At 37.4% G+C, this 21,176-nt stretch overlaps 2 protein-coding genes across 3 annotated transcripts; one reads left to right on the top strand and one right to left on the bottom strand.

Annotated features, from left to right (window-relative positions):
* Positions 1 to 440: 440 nt before the first annotated feature.
* Positions 441 to 8,907, top strand: ACTR8 (actin related protein 8). Of its 2 annotated transcripts, none has more exons than XM_084292985.1 (13): positions 441 to 703; positions 817 to 984; positions 1,769 to 1,879; positions 2,155 to 2,259; positions 3,051 to 3,224; positions 3,828 to 3,921; positions 4,602 to 4,734; positions 5,126 to 5,279; positions 6,009 to 6,104; positions 6,649 to 6,789; positions 7,199 to 7,463; positions 7,800 to 7,963; positions 8,650 to 8,907. In XM_084292985.1, exons 1-13 carry the CDS (start codon positions 581 to 583, stop codon positions 8,791 to 8,793), a joined length of 1,872 nt encoding a protein of 623 aa, XP_084149111.1. In that variant the 5' UTR covers positions 441 to 580; the 3' UTR covers positions 8,794 to 8,907. The 2 variants fall into 2 exon arrangements, with proteins under 2 accessions (XP_084149111.1, XP_084149110.1); XM_084292984.1 differs by having other exon boundaries at positions 444 to 703; positions 814 to 984.
* A 1,719-nt stretch (positions 8,908 to 10,626) lies between these two features.
* IL17RB (interleukin 17 receptor B) lies at positions 10,627 to 19,371 on the bottom strand (the record flags this gene model as incomplete). The annotated part of the gene is given in 9 exon segments (XM_084292880.1): positions 10,627 to 11,151; positions 15,121 to 15,208; positions 15,830 to 15,881; positions 17,087 to 17,176; positions 17,179 to 17,212; positions 17,873 to 17,914; positions 17,918 to 17,923; positions 17,927 to 18,000; positions 19,128 to 19,371. Coding segments are annotated over 9 exon segments (1,032 nt in total). The 5' UTR covers positions 19,249 to 19,371.
* Positions 19,372 to 21,176: the final 1,805 nt, after the last annotated feature.

Below are 21,176 nucleotides of genomic sequence, written 5' to 3' on the forward strand. Positions count from 1 at the left end.
CTGGGGGTCAACTGGTATTTTGTACTTCAGTTGGAGAGGACTGGGTCTATTTGAGAAAATAGTACCTGCTAAGAAGAATCCAGACTGGCTTATTTTCTGTAAGGTGCCACTTGAAGCTTTTCCACTAAAACTAATAACCTATATAGCAGGTAATTATTACATCCAACACTGCCCCTTGGTTAATATAGGATGTACTAGTTGGTTTTGCCTACTAGTTATAGTGAAATGGCCCCCCCAGGTGTCGATGCCCACAGCCACAGCCGAGCTCCCCTCGCCTCACGCTGCGTGGCAGCAGCTGCCCCTAACGCTCTCGCCTCCCCATGTTCCTCCTGAAGGAGCTCCCCCGCCCTGCGACCAGGCGCGGGCAGTCCCTGCGGTCGCTCGGAGAAGGCCGCTTCCTTCCCCCGCAGCGGCACAGCCGACCACGCTGCCCTTCCCTCACCAACACCGACCCCGGGCGGCCGAGCCCCCGAGCGGCGCCTCCCTGAGGGGCGGTGCCGGCTGCGGGCCCGCCCGCTCCCGCCCCCCGCTCGCTCCGAGGCCGGGCTGGGCGCCGCTCGGCTTCCTCAGGCTTGGAGCCATGACCCAGGCGGAGAAGGGCGAGGCGGAAAACGGCAAGGACAAGGAGCGCGAGCGCGAGCGCGAGCAGCGCGGTGCCAAGCGGCCCATCGTCCCTGCCGCCGTGCCCGAGTCCCTGCAGGAGGTGAGGCCGGGCCGGGCGAGGGGCGGGGGGCGACGGGCCCGGGCCCGGGCCCGGGCTCGGGCTCGGGCTCAGGCACCCACTGCGGCCCCGCGCCTTGTGCTTGCTTGCAGCAGATACAGAGCAACTTCATCGTGGTCATCCACCCCGGCTCCGCGACGCTGCGCCTCGGCCGGGCCACGGACACGCTGCCTGTGGGCATCCCGCACGTCATCGCGCGGCGGCAGCGGCAGCCCGGGCAGGCGGCCTGCAGGGACAGCTGGCTCCTCAGGGACGGCCTTAACGTAAGCCCGGCACCCCAGTGCCCTCCGACCGCGCTAGAACTGGTGTTTGTGTGCCGTATTTCCTGGCCTTTCCGGCTGTGTGACGCGGCTCTTACCCTCATGCATGTTTTTTCCACAGAACACTTCTGAGGGCAAACCTTTTCTTTTCCCCCCTTTTACATGCTGTAGATGTCACCTTAACCAAGCCAGTAGACATGCACCACTTCATGTCATTTCATTTGGTCACAATGAATTAAATTTCATTAATTGATAGAGTGAGAGCTTGTACTCATTGACTTACATGCCACATGATCTGCTACCGTGTGTACTGTTTGCGTTTATAGAATGCCAGCTGCGGATCTAGAATCAAACCCCTCCTTTTGTGATTGCACCCCTTACAACTTGTTTTGTAATATTGATAACTTAGCCAGTAATATTAGTCTGTTCAGAAAATATATGATTTTATTCATAATCAAAATCTATACCATAAATCGTTAATCAAATTCACATCTCTAATACTTAAGCTCACTTCTAAATAATTGAGATCTCTTTAAACATTTTTTCCTACTTTATATTTTTATAGTTAAATAGATAACGTCCAGAGCTCCTCAAACTGGAGATGAAGTCCAGCAGCCATTACAGTCAATTACAAAAACTCAGGGTGACTTTCACAAATAGGTGTCAGAAACTCTAATATAAAAAAAGTCCTACAGTCTAGCAACTATAATCATGATTCTCAGTCAATGCTACTAGTTTACAGACTGGAAAGTAAGTATTTTGTTATATATGTGTTTTTGTTGTTTAGAAACCTGAAAGTACTGAGCAGAGACAAAATGGCCTTAAAATGGTGGACCAAGCAATATGGTCCAAAAAGATGTCAAATGGTGCGAGGCGTATACCAGTGTCACCTGACCAGGTAACTCATTCTTAAGATTTTAGTACACTGGTAATTCATGTAATCATTTGATATAATGCTATGTTTTAATGCCCAAGAACAGACATCTGTTACACGCTAGATACAGATGGTGCTATGTGTGCATTGATACTTAAGATTTGAGAAGATGGTGAAGATGTAAATTGGTTCTTCCATGTTGATTGCTTTGGTTTCTGGTTTTGTCTTGTTTAGCTTTTATGCATAAAAAGCGACTGGTAAAATATTTATCAACAGCTTTTGACTTGTTTACATTTCAGGCCAGGTCATACAACAGACAGATGCGACCAGCTATTTTAGATCACAGCTCTGGGGCAAAGTGGACAAACACAGCAAATCATCCTGAATTTTTGGTAGGAGAAGAGGTAAGATTCATTTCCCTGCTAAAATGAGGCTATTATCTTTTAACATGGTTATTTAATCAGTAGTACTTTGCTATATAGTAGTATGTATTGAAGAGCAATTTAGGCTAAATTTAGCAATATATGAGAAACTTTACTAGGGACTAACTGAATGTTATTATTCAGCAAGACCAGATGTTTTTTCCTAGGTGCCTAGCAAGTAAGCATTTTTTTTTTCAAACTGCATGATAAACCGTGCCTCTCTCATTCTTGTATTTGTCAAGGATAAGTAAAACATATATGACTACTCTAAAGCTTCACCTAGTTATTGGAAGCAATAGGGTGGATTCTTTGCTGTTGTAAATCACCATTTCTGTAGGGACTAGGTAAGAACTTAGCCCATGTGGTGTAATTCAGAGAAAAGGCAAGAAACTGATAAAAGGATCAGCACATGTAATCACTGCTCAGTAAGTAGGTATTCACGAGCTTCAAAGAGTTTTTAAATTATTTTAGTTATTAATTTGAGATAACAGGAAAAAAAAGATACTGTTAGGGACTTGATCTTGAAGTTCCTTTCCAACCTAAATGATTCTGCGTCCATGGATAGGAAAATTCTGGCAATTTAAACCATGTATTGAATGTTCTTTTATGCAATCCAGACCTGTTGAAAAGAAATCCACTGTATTGCTGTTACATTGGTCTTGGTTCTGCTGTATGCCATGTTCTAGCTACTTCCGAAATATTAATTTTAATTATTTTTAATTTTTTTAAATTTATTTTAATTTAATTATTTTATCTTTCTCTCTTATTTTCAGGCACTATATGTTAATCCACTGGATTCTTATAATATACATTGGCCTATTAGAAGAGGGCAGTTGAATCTCCACACAGGACCTGGTGGCTCCCTCACTGCAGTATTAGCAGATCTTGAAGTGATATGGTCCCATGCAATACAAAAATATCTGGAAATACCACTGAAAGACCTAAAGGTGAGCTATAAACATGTGGGCTGTATCCACTTCTGTAAATGTTGTGATAAAAGAGAATCAACCTGCTAGCAGAGGCTGCCTGCAAACTGGTAACCTCTTACTGGTAGTTTTCTTAATGGATAGTCTGTCTGGTGACTGTGAGACTGTCTAAGGCTATCTGCCTGTCTAAGATTTCATTTGGAATTTTGTGTGTTCCTTTAGGACAAAATTTGTTAATAGAACTTCTAGCAAGAAGATCTATAAATCCTTTATGGAACAAAAGTCCTATATAGAATCCATCATAGAAATTTCTGTCTTTTTTTTTGTATGTTGACTAAAAAGGAGTCAACAGGAATGGGTGTCTAACACGTGCATAATTTCTGTTCCTGGCCGAGTATGTGTTTTTGTTGTGTTTGGTATACTTGAAAACATTTTAATGACTTAAAAATTGCTAACTTGGTACTGATTCTCAGTATTTTTAAAAAAATATTAAAAATGTTCCACCTTCCCATAATTTTGCTTCTTTTAGCACCTCGTGTATTATGCTTTCTTAATTGGCAACAGGTGTTCAAGCAGGCAAAGAGAAACTCAGTTTGAGAGCTGACTTACTGTTCTTATATTCAGTACTATAGGTGCATTTTACTAATTCCAGACATCTACAATAAACAGCATGTGAAAGAACTGGTGAATATGATCCTAATGAAGATGGGCTTCTCAGGTAAAACCCTACAGAAGCAAGCACGGAATGATTAATAGCGTAAAATTGTGTGTGTGGTTTTTTTCCCCTTAACGCACATTTTTGCAGGCCAATCCCAGCTTGGCCAGGGCTCACAGCTTTCATCTTTTGATATTCCTGTAACTGTTGCCTCTTTTAATAGGGCAAAATGGTTGCCTAGCACTGAAATCATTTTCTTGCTTTGCTATCAGGTATTCCAACTGTGGGCTTCTTGCTTCAGCTGAGATAAAAAGGCTGTAGCAAGTCTTGATTTCTCAAGTATTTCTAAATGACTGTTTCTAAAATGTACAATGTTATTCTAGAAAAAAAAATAGGAAAATGTTTCATATGCATCTTATAACCAAGACCTGGTAATACAAGTTACAAAAACAGATTGTCTGGCAACAGTATCCTTAATCTCAAAAAATAAGAACATGCAAATATAGGCATCCATCCTGGTAGTAGCTTTTTGCAGGACTTCAAAGGTTTACCCAACAAAAACTGTGTTAGTCCTCCACCCAATCATCACTAAGTGTACAAACTTTCAGTGGAGACTCAGGCTATGAGTAGATTTTTTTAAAGTATTTAAAGACATAAAAGACATTTAAAAGATATACTTTGAATTCAGAAACATAACTGTCGTGCTTGGTGTAAATTGGATATTTTTTTTCTCATATTGCTAGGAATTATAGTACACCAGGAGTCTGTCTGTGCTACTTTTGGAAGTGGTTTAAGCAGTGCGTGTATAGTAGATGTGGGAGATCAGAAGACAAGTGTTTGCTGTGTAGAAGATGGTGTTTCCCATCGCAACACCAGGTATCTTTTCATGTGCAGAATTATTACAAACATGTACTTAGTTACTTACCAAAGACTTGACTTAAAAAAATGAGGACAACTTTACAAATACAGAAAACTTTTTTGCAAGTACAGTTGTTTGCTTGTGTTGTTTGTTGTTGTTGTCATCATTGTCGTGTGGTTATTTTGTTTGTTTTATTGTGAGCTGTTCAACAAGGTCATCATGATAGAATGTAAACCTTAAAGAATTCTGAAATGTTTAAAAGAATAAAATAGCAGAACATCATGCTCTGCAAACTATGTGGAAGTCATGATCATAGTCCATCTAAAATGTTGCCTTCGTTCCTATGTATGCCACTGTAAAAGGCCAGTATTACAGAAAATGAATAAAATATTCTTCTCTATTCTTCAGGCTGTGCCTTGCATATGGAGGATCTGATGTGTCAAGGTGTTTTTATTGGCTTATGCAACGAGCAGGGTTTCCGTACAGAGACTGTCAGTTAACTAATAAGTTGGATTGCCTTCTGCTTCAGCACCTAAAGGAGACATTCTGTCATCTAGACCAGGTGAGAAAGGAAAATGGTCTGTTCTTTTTTTCCTCTATAGAATGCTACTCTGGGGAACCTTTACATGAGTCTACAATTGCTTGCAAATGGAAAAAGCATATAGAATGGTTAGAACATAATGCAACAGTTCAGATGCATGATTTTTTTCAATGAAAAGTTGTGTTTGCACATACTGTGTGCTTTATTTTTAATATAGAATAGTCATCTCATAGTCCTCTCTAACTGGTATATTTTTAATTATTAGATACAGGAGAGCTGTAGGAAATGGGCTTAATGGGCATAGAAAATGAAATACTGGCAAAAATTGTAGAAGGTTTAGAGCTGAAGTATTTGAAATTTGTTTTATTTTTCTTGTAGTTGAAAGAAATCCCAGCTCTTAGAAAGGAGGTTTATTTGTTCTTATTATTGAAAAAAAAACTGACAGTATTTGCATATATGCTGTTTTTCAGCTACAGTTTTGTGAGATGTACCAGCAGGTCTCATTGTTCCAAACACATCATCATTTTAGAGGCTTAAGCATGTGGAAAGGTGTTTTGGTAGATCTTGTTTAAAGGAAAAGACTTTAAAAAGGAGTTGAAGAATAGATTTATGAAACTTAGAATTGTTATTTTTTGTCATTGCCCACAGTTTAACTAGATTGTGCAGCTTGGCATAGAGATACAAAAAATACATATATATATATTTTTTTTTAATTATTTTTAAAATTATTTTTAACATTTTTCACTGCAGGATATTTCTGGATTGCAAGACCATGAGTTCCAAATTCGGCATCCAGATTCTCCAGCTCTATTATACCAGTTCCGATTAGGGGATGAAAAATTACAGGTGATTTTTGTAAAAGGGACAAGAAATACATTCATTGTTTGGGTTCAGGGCCTCCCTTTGTATTGTCTCCATGCTATTTAGCCCACGTAATTTACATACTGTTTTTTACATATGCTTAGTAATAATATTAAAATGAATTACAATATATATGAGTGTGCCTAATGAAGCACAAGGCAATGTACAACATTTCTAACTAGCTTTAGCCAGAAGGTTTGTGAGTTCAATTGAATATGACGATGTTTATCCTTCAAATGTAAGGAATGAATGCTGACTCTGCAAATTTTTACTAGCTCTGTAACAAACTACATTTGAATTACTTGTACATCACAGAAGGCTGTAAAGAAACCTATGAACATCTACAAGTATATTCAATGTGTTTTTTTTATTTATACAAAACTGAAGCCACTAAGTCTTTTATGAAACTACTTGAAAAAAAACTGAATTAATTTTGAATTGCAAGACAACTAAGGTAGAAGATGATTTTTCTATAATACCAATTAGGTAAAAATGCACATAATAAAATGCCAAATCTCTCATTCTGCAGGCTCCTATGGCTCTGTTTTATCCAGCAACTTTTGGAATTGTTGGACAAAAAATGACAACTTTGCAACACAGGTCACAAGGTGACCCTGAAGATCCTCATGATGAACATTATCTGCTAGCCACACAAAGTAAGCAGGAGCAGGTGTGTGACTGCTGGTTTATTTTTCATTGAGTATTATGTAATTAGGGAATGAAATTAGGACTTACTACCTCATCTCTGAGACCAAGGTTTGTTATCTGGGTCAGCAGTGTTAAAGAACAAATGTAAAGTTAGGAATTACATGTCTAGACAAGTCCTTAATTAGAACTGTGCATTTTCAGTATCTAAGGAGACTTCTTAATAATGGCATTGATACATCTAGTGGATTTGAAATTAAAACACTTAGTCTGAATCAAAAATTGTATGAGGTAGCAATGCAATGTTTAACTGTTCTCTGTGCAGAAAGGTAAAGAAGTGGTGCTTAATTAAGCCTTTGTACTGTTCTGTAACCTGTTGAAGATCTTTTCCTATTTTTCATAGTTTAAATATAAACTTGTTTTCTTATTTTAAGTCTGCAAAAGCTACAGCTGATAGAAAGTCTATGTCAAAGCCTGGTACATTTGAGGGAGACTTGAGAGGCCAAGCCACAGACATTTCAGAGAGGATCTACCCCCAAGAAGTGGAACTAGGATCTTCCCAAAGTGACTGTATGATATCTGGAAATGATTCAGAGGAACCTTTAAGTGCACACATGTCCAGGAAAACAGCAATTTCTCAGTTTGAAGGCAAAGCCCTAGGTCTTGACAAAGCCATCCTTCATAGTATTGACTGCTGTGGTAAGAAATACATTTGTATAATTCTGTCAAATTGCTTTTCAGTGTGGTTTTAATCTCCACATTTAAATCCATATTTTAATGTGGATTTAATTTAGGAAAGTAGTATGTATGTCCCTTTATTTTATCATCTCCAGAATAGTTGCACTGTTAAACTTGAATCTTTGTTGAGCTTTCTTGAGCTTGTTTTTGAAGCTCCCAGGAACAGCAAAAGAATTTTAAAAGTAAATTTTTACCAGTTTGTATCTAGTTTGAGTTACATTAGGTTCTTTGAAGTATAAATACAGGCTGTATTAAACTTTAAAAATAGATATACTTCTATATATCCATTCCTTCCAGCATCTGATGATACAAAAAAGAAGATGTACAGCTCCATCTTAGTAGTGGGAGGAGGTCTCATGTTTCATAAAGCTCAAGAGTTTCTTCAACACCGAATTCTCAACAAAATGCCCCCTTCTTTCAGAAGAGTCGTTGAAAATGTTGAAGTCATCACAAGACCTAAGGTATAACATTAACTAATAGCTACACAGTTAGTAAACTAGAATTGGTTGAAATCTTCAAAAGATCTTTAATAATACATTTCTTTCAAAACCACAGAAAGAACGGTTACACTTTTTTGTGTATTTTTGAGGAGGCAAGCTGGCAGCTCATACTATAGCACTGGTATTACAGGTGGGCAATTACAGGTAAAGCAAGATAATTACTGGTATTGATCATGGAAGTGCTTATTAGCTGAGGGCCATGTTCTCAAAGAAGCAATTAGTATGGATCCATGAAAGTATCTTTCTGTTCAATAAAGAATTGTTAGGTTTTGGTTTTGTTTTAATTTTTATCAGTGTTAAAGTATGGTCATTTTAGCTTGGCTGTAACCAAACAAAATTTGTAAAAAGCAAAGTTTGAGTATTTTCAGAGCATTTGGCCTGCCTGCTGAGGGCAGGATTTTCATGGCATGTCGTTTAAAAAAAAAAAAAAAAGTGACTTTTAAAACACCTTAAATATTTTTTTCCTTTTTTTTTTTTTTTTTTTAATCTCAGTATCATGAAAGTCTTTTATTCTGAATGATTTTGAAAAATTTTCTCCTCTCCTCACTACCAAGATTCTAAGTAATGAATACTGTTGGGAAAAAAAAGGAGGCAGCATTTTAGAACTGTGCACAGAGTAGTGACTCTCTCTATGTATTTAAATTTAGGATATGGATCCCCGCTTAATTGCATGGAAAGGAGGTGCTGTTTTAGCCTGTCTTGACACAACTCAGGAGCTCTGGATATATCAGCGAGAATGGCAGCGTTTTGGTGTAAGAATGTTACGAGAGCGAGCTGCGTTTGTCTGGTAACTGGTATGTTTACAGGAGAGCATGGTTAATCGATCCCCAGACGTCACTTTCTTCCAGTGCAGATGTATTGATTTTCTGCTGATGTTTTATTTTATTAAAACTAACTTCAACTGAGATTTTTCCAATGGTGGCGCAAAAATCTTATTGCATGCATATTACTTCAGCATTGCTATCCTTGATCTTTTCAATTGTATGCATTGAATTTAGTGTACAGAATACCACTTATCTCCAGATTCACTACATTTATATCATGTGGGTTTTAAATATATACACACACACACAAAGTGGCACAATGTTGGAATATGATATACCATATTGAAAAGGTCAAGTTTAAACCAAGATTAATGCCAGGCACACATAAGTATACACAGAAACAACACCTGAAGCGTGCATTCTGTGTGATTAATGCGTTACTCCCATTCCTACACTAATGTTCCCAGGAGATAAAATCGTTGCACAAATGCTCATCATGGAAAAAGTGAAATAGAGAACCTAGACTTCAGTTGCTGTTGTATTTCGCTTCTATAATAATTTATATTATTCACTGAAAAAACTTATGAAAGTGGAATATATTTTCTTCCCTGGTCACATAATTGAAATCTCATTTTAGCTTCTCCTTATTTGTGGTAGTGCTCCCCTTTTTCCCTATTTAAAAAGAAAATATAATACACCTAAAACTAGATTTATTTTTTATGTAGCTCTAAAGCTATTTAGAGCTCTTCTTTATTTATATAGCTTTTATATAGCATGTTTTTTTTTCTCCTGAATCCTTAGTTATAAACTAAGCCTTAGTTATATAAGTGCTATTTGTTTTTTTATCTTCTGTAATGAAGAGTCCTACCACCTGCAAACCATGCCTTAAATCCCTATCCCAATTAAAATGTAGGTTAATATTAAACCTCTTTAAACAATATAATATCAAAGATGAATGTTTCTGCAAATCACATAAGAAAGAACTGACTTACTTTTAACCTGCCTTCATTAAAAGTTTTAGAGAAAGGATCTCTCTAGTCAAATTATGCTGTAAACTCATCTAAAAATAATTCACTGCAGACTATAGTTACGTTATTATATTTTATTTAAAAGTAGTAACTGTGAGCTCCCTTTCATTGCAGATCTCCAGAAAGCATACCGTACTTCAGGTTTTACTCTGGCAAGGTTACTTGTCAGTGCTGGGTTTGGTTTTGTTTTTCATTTTTTGCGGGGGGAGTGGTTCAAGAAAAGTTACAGAATTAATTTTTAAGATTTTTAAGTCACTTGAGGGTGATACAGAAGAAAAATATGTATGTATAAAGATTATTTTTTTTGTGGATTTTTTGACCTACAAATATTCTCCACAGCAAAAAAAAATCACAACTTTACATCAGTGAGTGCTGATGACATCTGGACAGCAAGTGAAATGTAAAATCTACTTCATTCTTATAATACCATATCAAATATACTGTAAATGTGCACTGTATCTCAACAAAGTAACAATCACCAAAACAGCCTCTGAGCCAGACTGCACCACTTCACTGCAACTGAGGAGTCCACCAGTTAAGTTGACAAACTCTGTGCAGGAAAGAGCAGTGCTTCTAAATTACTTAGTGAACTACATTCCATTATTTTCACAACTGATTACTTCTTACTGGTTATGTTACTTGAGAACAAATTATTTCATTTCATATTGTGGAAATCACTTCTACGTTTTTCACCGGTTAAAATAGAAGTATTTAATTTGTGATTTCTTTCAAGTAAGAAAGCTCATATTAAATTTGTCCCTGTTGTACAGCTTTTGTAAGACTAGAGCTTAATATTCAGTCAACTATTAATTCTCAATTTCTTGCTGTGCACCTAGTTGTATAAAACAGAAACGTCTCTATAGAAATTCTTCATGTCCTTCATAAGACAGTGTTTTGGACAGATATTCAGAGCACTTGGTAAAGTGTCTTGTGCATTCACCTCATTGAAAGAAACAACCATATATTTCTGCACAGAGGACTGATTTGTCATGTCACTACAGAAGAGGTTAACTGCAAGAGAGAACATGCTTTCTGTGTTACTGTAGTTTCTCACACTTTTACAGGCACCGTCACACGCAGCAGTGGTAGGGTTTGAACTAAGGAACATAACCCTATCTGCTGCTGCTTTTTGAGCAGCAAGCCATGCTACAGGACCTTTTTCAGCAATTCTCCTTCTCTCCCACAAGTCTAGAATGACATCAGTCTGGCAGCCCTCGTGCAGAAGTTCAGCAAAAGAAAGGACAGTAAAGAAAGGACAGAAAGGACAGATTAAGACACACTTCTTCTGGATATATAACCAGTATTTTAACATGTAGTTGTAGTCACACCTGATGGAAGAATTGCCTTCTAAATGTATCTGTTTAACAAAAAAGACACCATATGCTCTCTTAAAGCGTCAGTATTTCTAGAAACAAAACAAAATTTGAATGGCATTCTCAGTATGAAGGGGTTGACCACAGCCTTGCATTATAGACTGGTGTGAAGAATAAAATGTAGCAGAAGGATGCTGTTAGTCCTTCTGCAAAACTAATACTGTGAATTAAGGTACTAAGCAAAGAAAAACAGCAAAACTATAGGAAACATCAGCTGGGTTCATGTGAAAGAAGAAATGGCAAACCAAAAATTGTCCACGCTACGTAATTTACTGTTTCATAAGTGTTTAAGAAATTGAGTACCTATTCTCCATTTAGGAAAGAAACAGTGGAAGGAAAAAGGGTAGGCTTACGTTAGTGAATAGTGTGGTAGAATAACAGACTGCAGAGCAGAACAACTGGGCCAAGGACCAGACTGCACCAAGTCTCTCGGGTTTTACTGCAGCTTATCCCTGGTATGGTCCTGTGGCTTGCATACCCACTAGTGGTTGCACTACATTAGATTCATTAGAACCTGTCTTCCAGTTCAATTTCATCTGCGAGAGTCAAGGCCACACTCCTCAACTACACAGCAATATGAACCAAACTGTAATGAGCATGGTGGGTGATTCCCTTGAAAAGCACAATACTGATTTAAAATAAAGCGTTAATGGAGACTTACCTGGAGTTTCTTAAACAACCTTGTGACTATATATTGCAATGATACCTAAAAGGTGGTGAAATTTATACAATCTATTTCATCTAAAAGGATAATGTGGTAAAAATCACAAAAATCAACAGGAATTACATAAATACTGAACTTCGAAAAAAAAAAAAAAAAAAGAGAGAACTCTTACCTTGCTTTCTAAGGATACAAACTACCACAGCAATAATAGATACAACTGCAAGTAGAGCAGCGAGAAGACACAAATCTTCCAGCTGAATTGATTGTTAGGATCTCGGGGGGGTGGTGGTGGTGGGGAAACAACAGTTTCAAACAAGTCTTGCATAGCTGAAAAATCTGTCTCCAGTTAATGAATTACTGAAATGAACATTTCGAGTGTCTATTGATTTAAAGATCGAAGCCAAAATTTCCTTAAGAGGTATATTCTTTATTGCAGCGCTGGATGCACGGGGGATCTTTCCACCTATCGTGCATGTCCGAAGTAACAAACCATCTCATATTTATACAGCAAAAGATGAACATTTTATTATGCCTATACATATTCATTACCTAAACCCGCCTACTCTCGCTTTGTATACTAATTAGCTTATCAGTCCTTGCTCTTGCGCAAAGCCTTCCAAGAATTGTGGGCCAGGGTCTTCAGGATGTGGGCAGTGGTCTTTGGGAGGAAGACCATAGGTCTTCCTCGTGATGCACTTTTCACCTTTTGCTTAAAAAAATACCAGGTAGGATGAATCAGTTATTTTCCAAGCTGAGTTGGCTTTCGGCCTAACTGAGGGTCGGCAGATAACGGGATGTCTCAGTTAACAAGACATAACAGAAGGTTGACTCAAGTTATCTCAAGTCTCAGCCTGACTGAGGGTCGACAGATAACGGGATGTTTCAATTAACAAGATGCTTCAACATAACAAGAGGTCGACAGATAACAAGATGTCATCTATTTTGTTCTCATTAATTTTTAACCACAAGATTTATTCTATCCTAAAGTGAGTCTATACAATATCACTATACTTGGAAGAAGAATCGCGCTAAAAGTTAACGCAAAAGGCCTAATAATCACACAATCACACTGAGAACAGCATAGCTGTGTACTGAGTTACTTGACTTCCTTCCTTATTTTGAAAAGAAAAAAAAAAAAAAAGCAATCTGAATCTGTTTCCTTAGACTTCCTGCCAGCACCTCCTCCTGCAACCTCTCATTACTTATTCTCTCTACTCTTTTGTTTAGAGTTTGGCCATGAGCGATAGTTACTAAGTAATCTCTGAACTGCAGCATTACTGACTGTGTTAAGTTTAAAACTTCAACTTTAAAGAGAGGGAAGATGTAAAGCAAAATTTACCAAGGCCGGTGTGTATAAAATTACCTTAGACTGAAGTCACCTGCTTTTTAATAGGTTTTTGATGCTGTTGTGGTTTAACCCGGCAGGCAACTAAACACCACACAGCTGTTTGCTCACTCCCCACAGTCAGACAAGGGGAGAGAATTGAAAGAATGGACAAAGTGCAAGAACTCATGGGTTAAGATACGGACAGTTTAATAAAAAAGGGAAAAGGGGAAGAAAAAAAAAAAAACACAACACAATATTAAAAAAAAAAAAAAAAAAGTGATGTACAACACAATTGCTTGCCACCCATTGGCCAATGCCCAGGCAGTCCCTGAACAACATCAGCCCCCTAGCCAAATCCCCCCAGTTCCATTGCTCAGCACAATGCCACGTGGCACAGAATAGCCCAGTGCCCAGTCTGGGCCAGCTGTTCTGGTGCTCTCCCTTCCCAACTTCTTGTGCATCGCCAGCCCCGTAGCTGGCAGGAGGGATGTAGGTGAGCACTGCCCAGCAATAACTAAGCTGTGTGTTACCAGCATTACTTTCAGCCAAAATCCAAACACAGCGCCATATAAGCTACTAGGAAGAAAAATAATTGTCCTAGCCAAAACCAGGACAGACATTTCAATGTTTGTTTACCAAAACATTTATTTTCCCAGATTTTGTCAAATGTACCATGGAAAATTGCTGAATATACACAATACAACAGAAAATATTGAACAGTTGCTGATGAGTTTGTGACTCAGGAATGATAAACACTCAACTAACCATTGTGTTTCACCTGCACACAGTTTGATAGGTTTTCTATAGGCCTTGGGCAGTCATATCCGCACTTACCAAAATTACTAATTATCTGGGGGAGGAAAAAAAGGAAAAAAGTAGAACAATTCAAGTACACAATTAAATTGAAGTTCTGCACAGATTAACACCTTACATATATTTTCTTTGGTGTTAGGGTTTAGTCTTCTTGGAAGAATAGCACTTCCTAAAACAAGATTTTCTTGAAAGATATTTTCCTTACTAATGATATAAATAACAAAAAATAAGAGACATTCATAAGGTAAGTAAGAATTTAAGAGAATTCAGCGTGAATATATTAGGTATGTTTGCTTTAAGCTTTATAGCACAGGAACACTACTGAACAATTCAGACCCCGATTACCACCGTGAGATGAGGCATGATGTCTATCAATCCATAATCAAAAAGCCATTTTAATAAGAAAAAAAATAGGTACAATGCTATAGTTGCATCTTGTTTGATAGCCAGAATCGATACTACTCTTCACATTAACTATATACAAGCAAATATTCTGTTCACAGAAAATAAATCCAAAAGATTACCTACCTCTACAAAAATATCAGTGCTCTCATCACGCCTTGGTATCTTCACAGAAATTCTGCTTTCATTTATCTAATCATGAAATCCCAAAGAAGTGTGCAAGAGGGAGGAAAAAGTCAGACATTTATTACAAAAGGAGTCATTAGTAAGTTAAATTACAGGTAATAGTTAACTGCATTTCAAATCGCATTTAATAGGTTGTATTATATATGTATTAATGTCTCAGTATCATTATTACATGCAGCGTATATGTTTATCTTTAAATGCAGTTAATAAATAATATCATAATGGAAAATGCAGGCAAGGATGAGTTTCATATTAGTTAAGCCTAAGTAACTAGTGACTATATATCTTCTTATATTTTCATGTTTACTGATTAAGCTCATGATGAATGAAATAATTTTGTTTAAAAAAATCATATAAAATGAAAAAGACCATCTCAAAAAGTGAAAGAATGTATTGGAACAGTGGAGTGCAGCACTTTGGAACAGTGGAGCACAACTATGATAGCAGAGAAGAACTTAGAGGACGCAGCTTTCAATATATTATGATTGAACAGAAAATTACCTTTGCTCCCACATTTTTTTCAAGAAGTACTTAATACTGCTTTATGAGTGCCAAAATTACGAAGTATTCAAGCCCAAGACTTCTTGTTGTAAAATTCACTTCTAATCCTGTCTCTGTTTTACAGACAGTTATATTTGGATTCCACAAACTTCATGAGGGTTGAAAAGATTTCATCTTATTTTTTTGTAATAACTAAGTGATGAAATGGATTTCTGCTGTAAATGTGCTTGTGATAGGCAATGAACACCCTGCAGATGGCAGCTTATGACCTAAGAGAGTGTTTGTGCCTTGGAAGAGGGCCGGTCAGAAGTGTTAGTTACAAGGAGACCCTGCAGCTGCTTCAGGTACTGTCACTTGAAAACATGTGCTAAAACTAGCCCATAAATGCTCCAACAGATTGAAAAGCAGTAGTACTTACTATTAATGACACGTCTGCATGCCAAAATCTGCAAGGAATTTTAGTCTATTAAATAAAGTACCTTTTTTCATGTCATAATGTATCTACCAGTAACTAAACTAAATTCATTATCTCAGAAACCAAGAAAACTTCTCAATCACATTTTCATGGACTGAAGTATGGTGTTATTATCTAAATTAAACTGTGAAGAATTCTCAAAATTCCCATCGTAGGGCCATGAACTATAATATACAGAAAAAAAAAAAAAAAAAAAGTAGATCTTAGATTCTATTCAGTATGCAGGCAAAGATGATCTTGTAAAACTTATGAAGTTATTTTTCCCCTCTTCATCTCTATATGCATACATTGCACTTACCCGTTTCAATACAACTTTTGCTGCATTTCATTACGTTGTCATTACAGCCTGTGAATGTAAATGGATACTAAAAATTTTAGCAAATGCTTGCATAATGTGTGTACATTTTCACTAAAGTCCATCAAATTAGCCATAAATGAATCCTTATGCACAGTGCATTTTGAAATGGACAGTTAGAAATAAGTACTAGCCTATGTAGTTCTGGCTCCATCAACAGTGGCTTAGTGGTTTTGTCTGATTTTCTATTACCATCCTTACTTTTATCACCACCTCAAACACACACACAAGACATACTCCACTTAGCTATCTTCTTAGAGAGCTGCCTAAAATGTGATGGTGATAACTAGGCATTCAAGTTTAAAAAAAAAAATCCCAGTGCTCTCTCTTGTGGAATCAAAAGCTTGTTTACAAACGATTCACTTATCTTACTGCAGATTAAAAGAAACCAGAAGAAAAACATCCTACTATCAGTCTGCTCTGCTTATTCTCCATCTCCCAACAGCAGTCCTCTCCATCTCCCAACAATCCAACTCAAAACAAGAAAGAAAATTGTTATAAACACATACAACCTATTTCAAACAAAACTAATATAAGCCTTTTTAGGAAGAGAACATGTTCTGGCTGGAAGAATGCTGCATACAGCAGCAGTGCCTTGATCCTGATACGTGATGTCTTGAAGGGAGGCGTAATGAATACAGCTGTTTTCTAAGGAGGACACTACCTGTCCTCCTAGACAGCTGTCCTGGAGGACAAGCACCAAGCTGTTCTTTGTCTTTGTGTGTGGAGACAGTTCAACAGTTACTGGACAAAATGACCAGAACAACATGTTCTTTAAAGCATCTCTGAACCTACAGTCTGCCTTACAACTTTAGAGGAATAATAATATTCCTGATTAATGTTTTACAAAAAACTACATTGAAGAACTATACAGTTAAAAATGCAAATTATTTTAAAACTGACAGCAGAACAAATATTTTTCTTTAGAATTATATTAATCCATTGCTAAAATATAAGTGGCAAGGAAATACAGAAACAAACAAGCCTGGAGGAAAACAAAATGGAAAGAAACAGTGCTAAGGAACTGCCTGCATCTGAGTACAGAGCTTTGATAACGGTGTGTCTATAGGGTGCCATATAGATTTCAAAACACATTTAAAACAGAAGCCTTTTCTGACCTCATTAAGGAAGACTGTGCAATATCATGGGTGGAAAAAGACAGTAGTATCATTACCAGAGAATTCTTGGTAAATTACCCAGTGTAGTTAGCAAAAGGGATTTTGATGGAAAATCACCATTTATATTTGCTGGGGGTACATTGTAAGCCTGGGTGAAATATTTTGTTTCGGTTCTACAGGGAATCCAATGTAATAGAACTGCCACTAAAATAAAAATGAAGAAAAGTTCGCCTTGAGGACTTCATACTTAGAAATATGTATACTAGTGGGATTAGGTTTAATGGAGAATTTATATAAATAAGTATCTGCTAACAGATAGGTGCACGTAAGAAGACAAAAATAGTTTTTTAGGAAATGAGAATTCCGAACTCAGAGACTGCAACAAGTTACAAAGTATCAGTGTAATAATTACACATATGCACAGTTATAGCTTGCAGACAACATGGGATAATTTTATTTCAGCCTACAATGAAGGACAGTTGCTCCCTATCACACCATCCTCTGTCCTAGATCATCCAATGACAGCTCATGTATTTCTGGCTTACGTTACCCTAGCTCTAAGCATTCACTTGAGAACACAAGGAGAGGTAAGCCATGGAAAGATTTTCATGGCATTTTCCATGGCATTCCATGGCTTTCCATGGCATTTTCCACAGACCGATTTTCCTATAGCTTTGTTTTCCATCTTCCAACACACATGGCTAAAAATCCTATTTCAGTAAATATCTTAAGTATCAATGTTCAGTTTTTCCTTTTCTAGGTCCCTTTTTATCATTTCAGCAGAAGGGACATTTCTACTGTATATTTTTAAATGTCACTTCCCAAAGTAAGGCAGATGAAGAAAAGTACTTGAAAATTTCTTACTCCTTGATTACCAGCTGCAGTTTGGCTTTGAAACTTTTCCATTTAATTGTATCAAATACACTGAAAATGTTCAATAATTCCTTTGCTGGTCACACAGATCTTTGTGGCTGTCAGTTCTTTGACGCTGGCTTGAAGTAAAACAGACATAGTAAAAAAGATCAACAAAATATAAAAATGGTTTCATCTCATAGAACATTAAACAGAGAAAACTTCTGTGACAATAGGTTCTTTGAATAAGATGCTGCAATGGTAAAATTTGCCATGGTACTTGATCTTTTGGCCTGTTTACAGAACTAACACCAAGGTCTGTCATACCTTTCTCAGTTTTATCCAGTTTATTCCATGTTCATCTCATGAAAACAAACAAAAAAAGCCTGTTATTAAACCACAAAATATCTAAGTTTTAGTCTATTTCAGCTCTCTGCTCAGTCACAGGAATAACTTCATTTTGTACCTGTGCCTGTCCTAGGAGATCTGGTAAAGTTTTCAGTCTTTTCACTGCAGACTTAAAAACATCCCACTGGAGGCAGAAAATCCTTTATAAAATATTTTATATTCTAACAAGGGAAGTCCCAGATGTGGGAACCAGAATTCATAATTCTGCTGGGGAAAAATGGACTCTGCAATTCTATAGCATATTCTAATTTCTCACCCTGTCCATACAATATAAATTATGTTAATATCCCTTCCACTCCACAAACAACTACTACCTTTTCTATCTTGTTGATGCTGTTCTCCCTAGACTCCAATCATTTTTTCCCAGCTCTTTTTTACCTTTGCCATCCACTGCTTTTGTTTCTAACAGGAGCTTAGCTATTTTTTCCGATGTATTATGTTTGCCTACAAGCCCTGTCCTGCCTGTGGTTGCCAGTGGCATAGTATCTTGTGTATTTATGACTGCAGCCAAGTCATCGCTTTACTGAACATGTATTTGCTGCTTGGAGGGGGTGGCAGTATTCACTGCAACAGTGCACCCAGAGTCACAAAGTCAGGTAACACATCAATCAAACCAGGAGACAACACGCCTCTATTGATCTGGAACCGTGTAGGTTTGTACTCACCAATCTCTTCAGAACAATTATCTTTCATTCTTAAACCTCTATGGTTAAACTGAAAGGCAGCAGGATACCTTTTGTTTGCTCATGGCATGTGTCTGACATTACCCTCTGCATTTCATTTTCTCACTCTCCTTAGGATCACCACCAGCCACTTGGACAAAAAAAAACAACAAACAAACAAACAAAAAAAAACCTACCATCTGTGCTGAGACTCCAACTTATATTCATGAAATAGGACTGGAATTGTGTTTCGATTTGTTTTTCAACCAATACAGCACTGAGATTATGAAGATAATAATCATGCTGCTGGTGCAACATGGTACTGCTTCCTCAGCTTGGGAACAGGACCTTCTGAAGAAAGAGAACCAGGAATTAAGAGACAGATCATAGCCAATGTATTCCCCACCTATCCATCAGTCTCTGGAGTGCATTTTTACTTGATGCTGGGAGTGGAAGGAAGGAGAAAAAAATACACTTTGAGTCTTGAATTTCAGTATCTGTTTATGAATACTAAAGCCTTTCTTCTCCCATGTACCTTCTCTCTTTTAGAGAGAAAAAATTCTGTAAAAACGGTAAAATAAAGAGTCTGATTTTTATCCCCCTTCTTGTTTGTCTAGATGAAAGTTATTTGTCTTAAGCTGTAGTCTTCGATGTCAATGATAAAAATCAAATCAGGTAAAATATAATCAGATAGTAATCTTAGCTTAAGTAACGAGCCAAAATGAACCGTCAGAACTCAAGTGTTCTGGTGGACAAACAGCTATGCAATAAACATGAACTTCCTCTCCCGCAGAACTGAGCAATGCCCCTTAGCACAGTAATTCTTCCAGGATAAGTTGTGAAGCAGCTAGAAATCCATCTGAGAAGGAAGGTAAGTGCCTGAGAGCATTAAGGTGCGAGAAACAAATTTAACTAGATTCTACTACATCAGAGAGAACGTAAAAAAAAAAAAAAAAAAAAAAAAAAGTAAAAATAATAATAAGCAACACAAGTTCTAGATAGGGAAACATGTAAAGAAAGGATGACTGTGGCAAAGACAGATGGGAAATCAGATTTTTAAACTTATTTCTACATACCTCTTTCTAAGCCACACAGAATGAATGGACTGTAAGAAATGTAACGTTATTTTTCTTATACACATAAATTAAGCGATCATGTCTGCATAAAGACATTTCTCTGTGACCTTTATTTGCAAAACCACAAATTTAAAGAAGTAACACTAATTTGAAGGCAGAAATCATACTCCCAGTTTCCTCTAGCTATAGGTATCACCTTGAGCTGTTAAAAAAAATACATAGCAAAATAAATTGTCTTTTTATTTTGCACATCCGTTGGGATTTTTTTGTGTCTCTTATACACCTGGTTTATTCTTGCAGCAAACACACACATAAACACAGGGGAAAAAATCCATATTATTTGAAGGGGTTTTTGTTTACTTTATTAAAGTCAGGGCACAATAACCTAGGTTTCTCTCAGAAGCATCATAATTATTTAGTTATTGCAAAAATAATTTCCAGTAAAATCCTGAGCCCATACACGAAGTGCATGACTGGGTCCCCAGGTAACAAATGGTCAAGGGGCATACAAAGCAGCAACAAGATCACCGCAAACAGCGTGCCAAAATGCAGTTGCAACTCAGCAATTACCTAAGTACTGGTAGGCTTGGCTGTTTTGTTTTTGATAATGGTGTTCAGTGGCTTCAGCACAGAAATGAAAAGCATAGAGGCAGATCAGCTCAGATCCTTGAATTTGCATATTATGTAGACATCTTGGGAATCAGGTTAATTTATATTTGTGTAATGTTTATCAAAAGCATCTGGGCTGTAAGGACAAATCATAAAACAAAGATTATATCAAAACTTCTGAATATCTTACGTACACGGCCTAAGAGAATTTTTGCAGTAACAGGCAGGAGTCAATATTTTGGCTCTACACTACTGTACTGGGTCTGGCTGGAATGTTAACTTTCCCGGCAGCAGCCCATTCAGTGCCGTACTCTGTACTTGTAGCTGGAACAGCAGTGTTATCACACCAGTGTTGTGTCTACTGCTGAGCAGCAGTGGCACAGCATTGGGCCTTTCTCTAACCCTCCTAGGGGGTGGGCAAAAAAGTGAGGAGAGAAACATCACTAGGGCAGCTGACCTAAACCAATCAAAGGGATATTCCATACCATGTGGTGTCACACTCAGCAATAAAAGGTGGAAACAGGAAGAAGAGGGGAGGGGTGGGCTCTCGTTGAGAAGACG

Source organism: Netta rufina (assembly GCF_964035555.1).
Source record: "Netta rufina genome assembly, chromosome: 10".
In the NCBI taxonomy this organism is placed as follows: domain Eukaryota; kingdom Metazoa; phylum Chordata; class Aves; order Anseriformes; family Anatidae; genus Netta; species Netta rufina.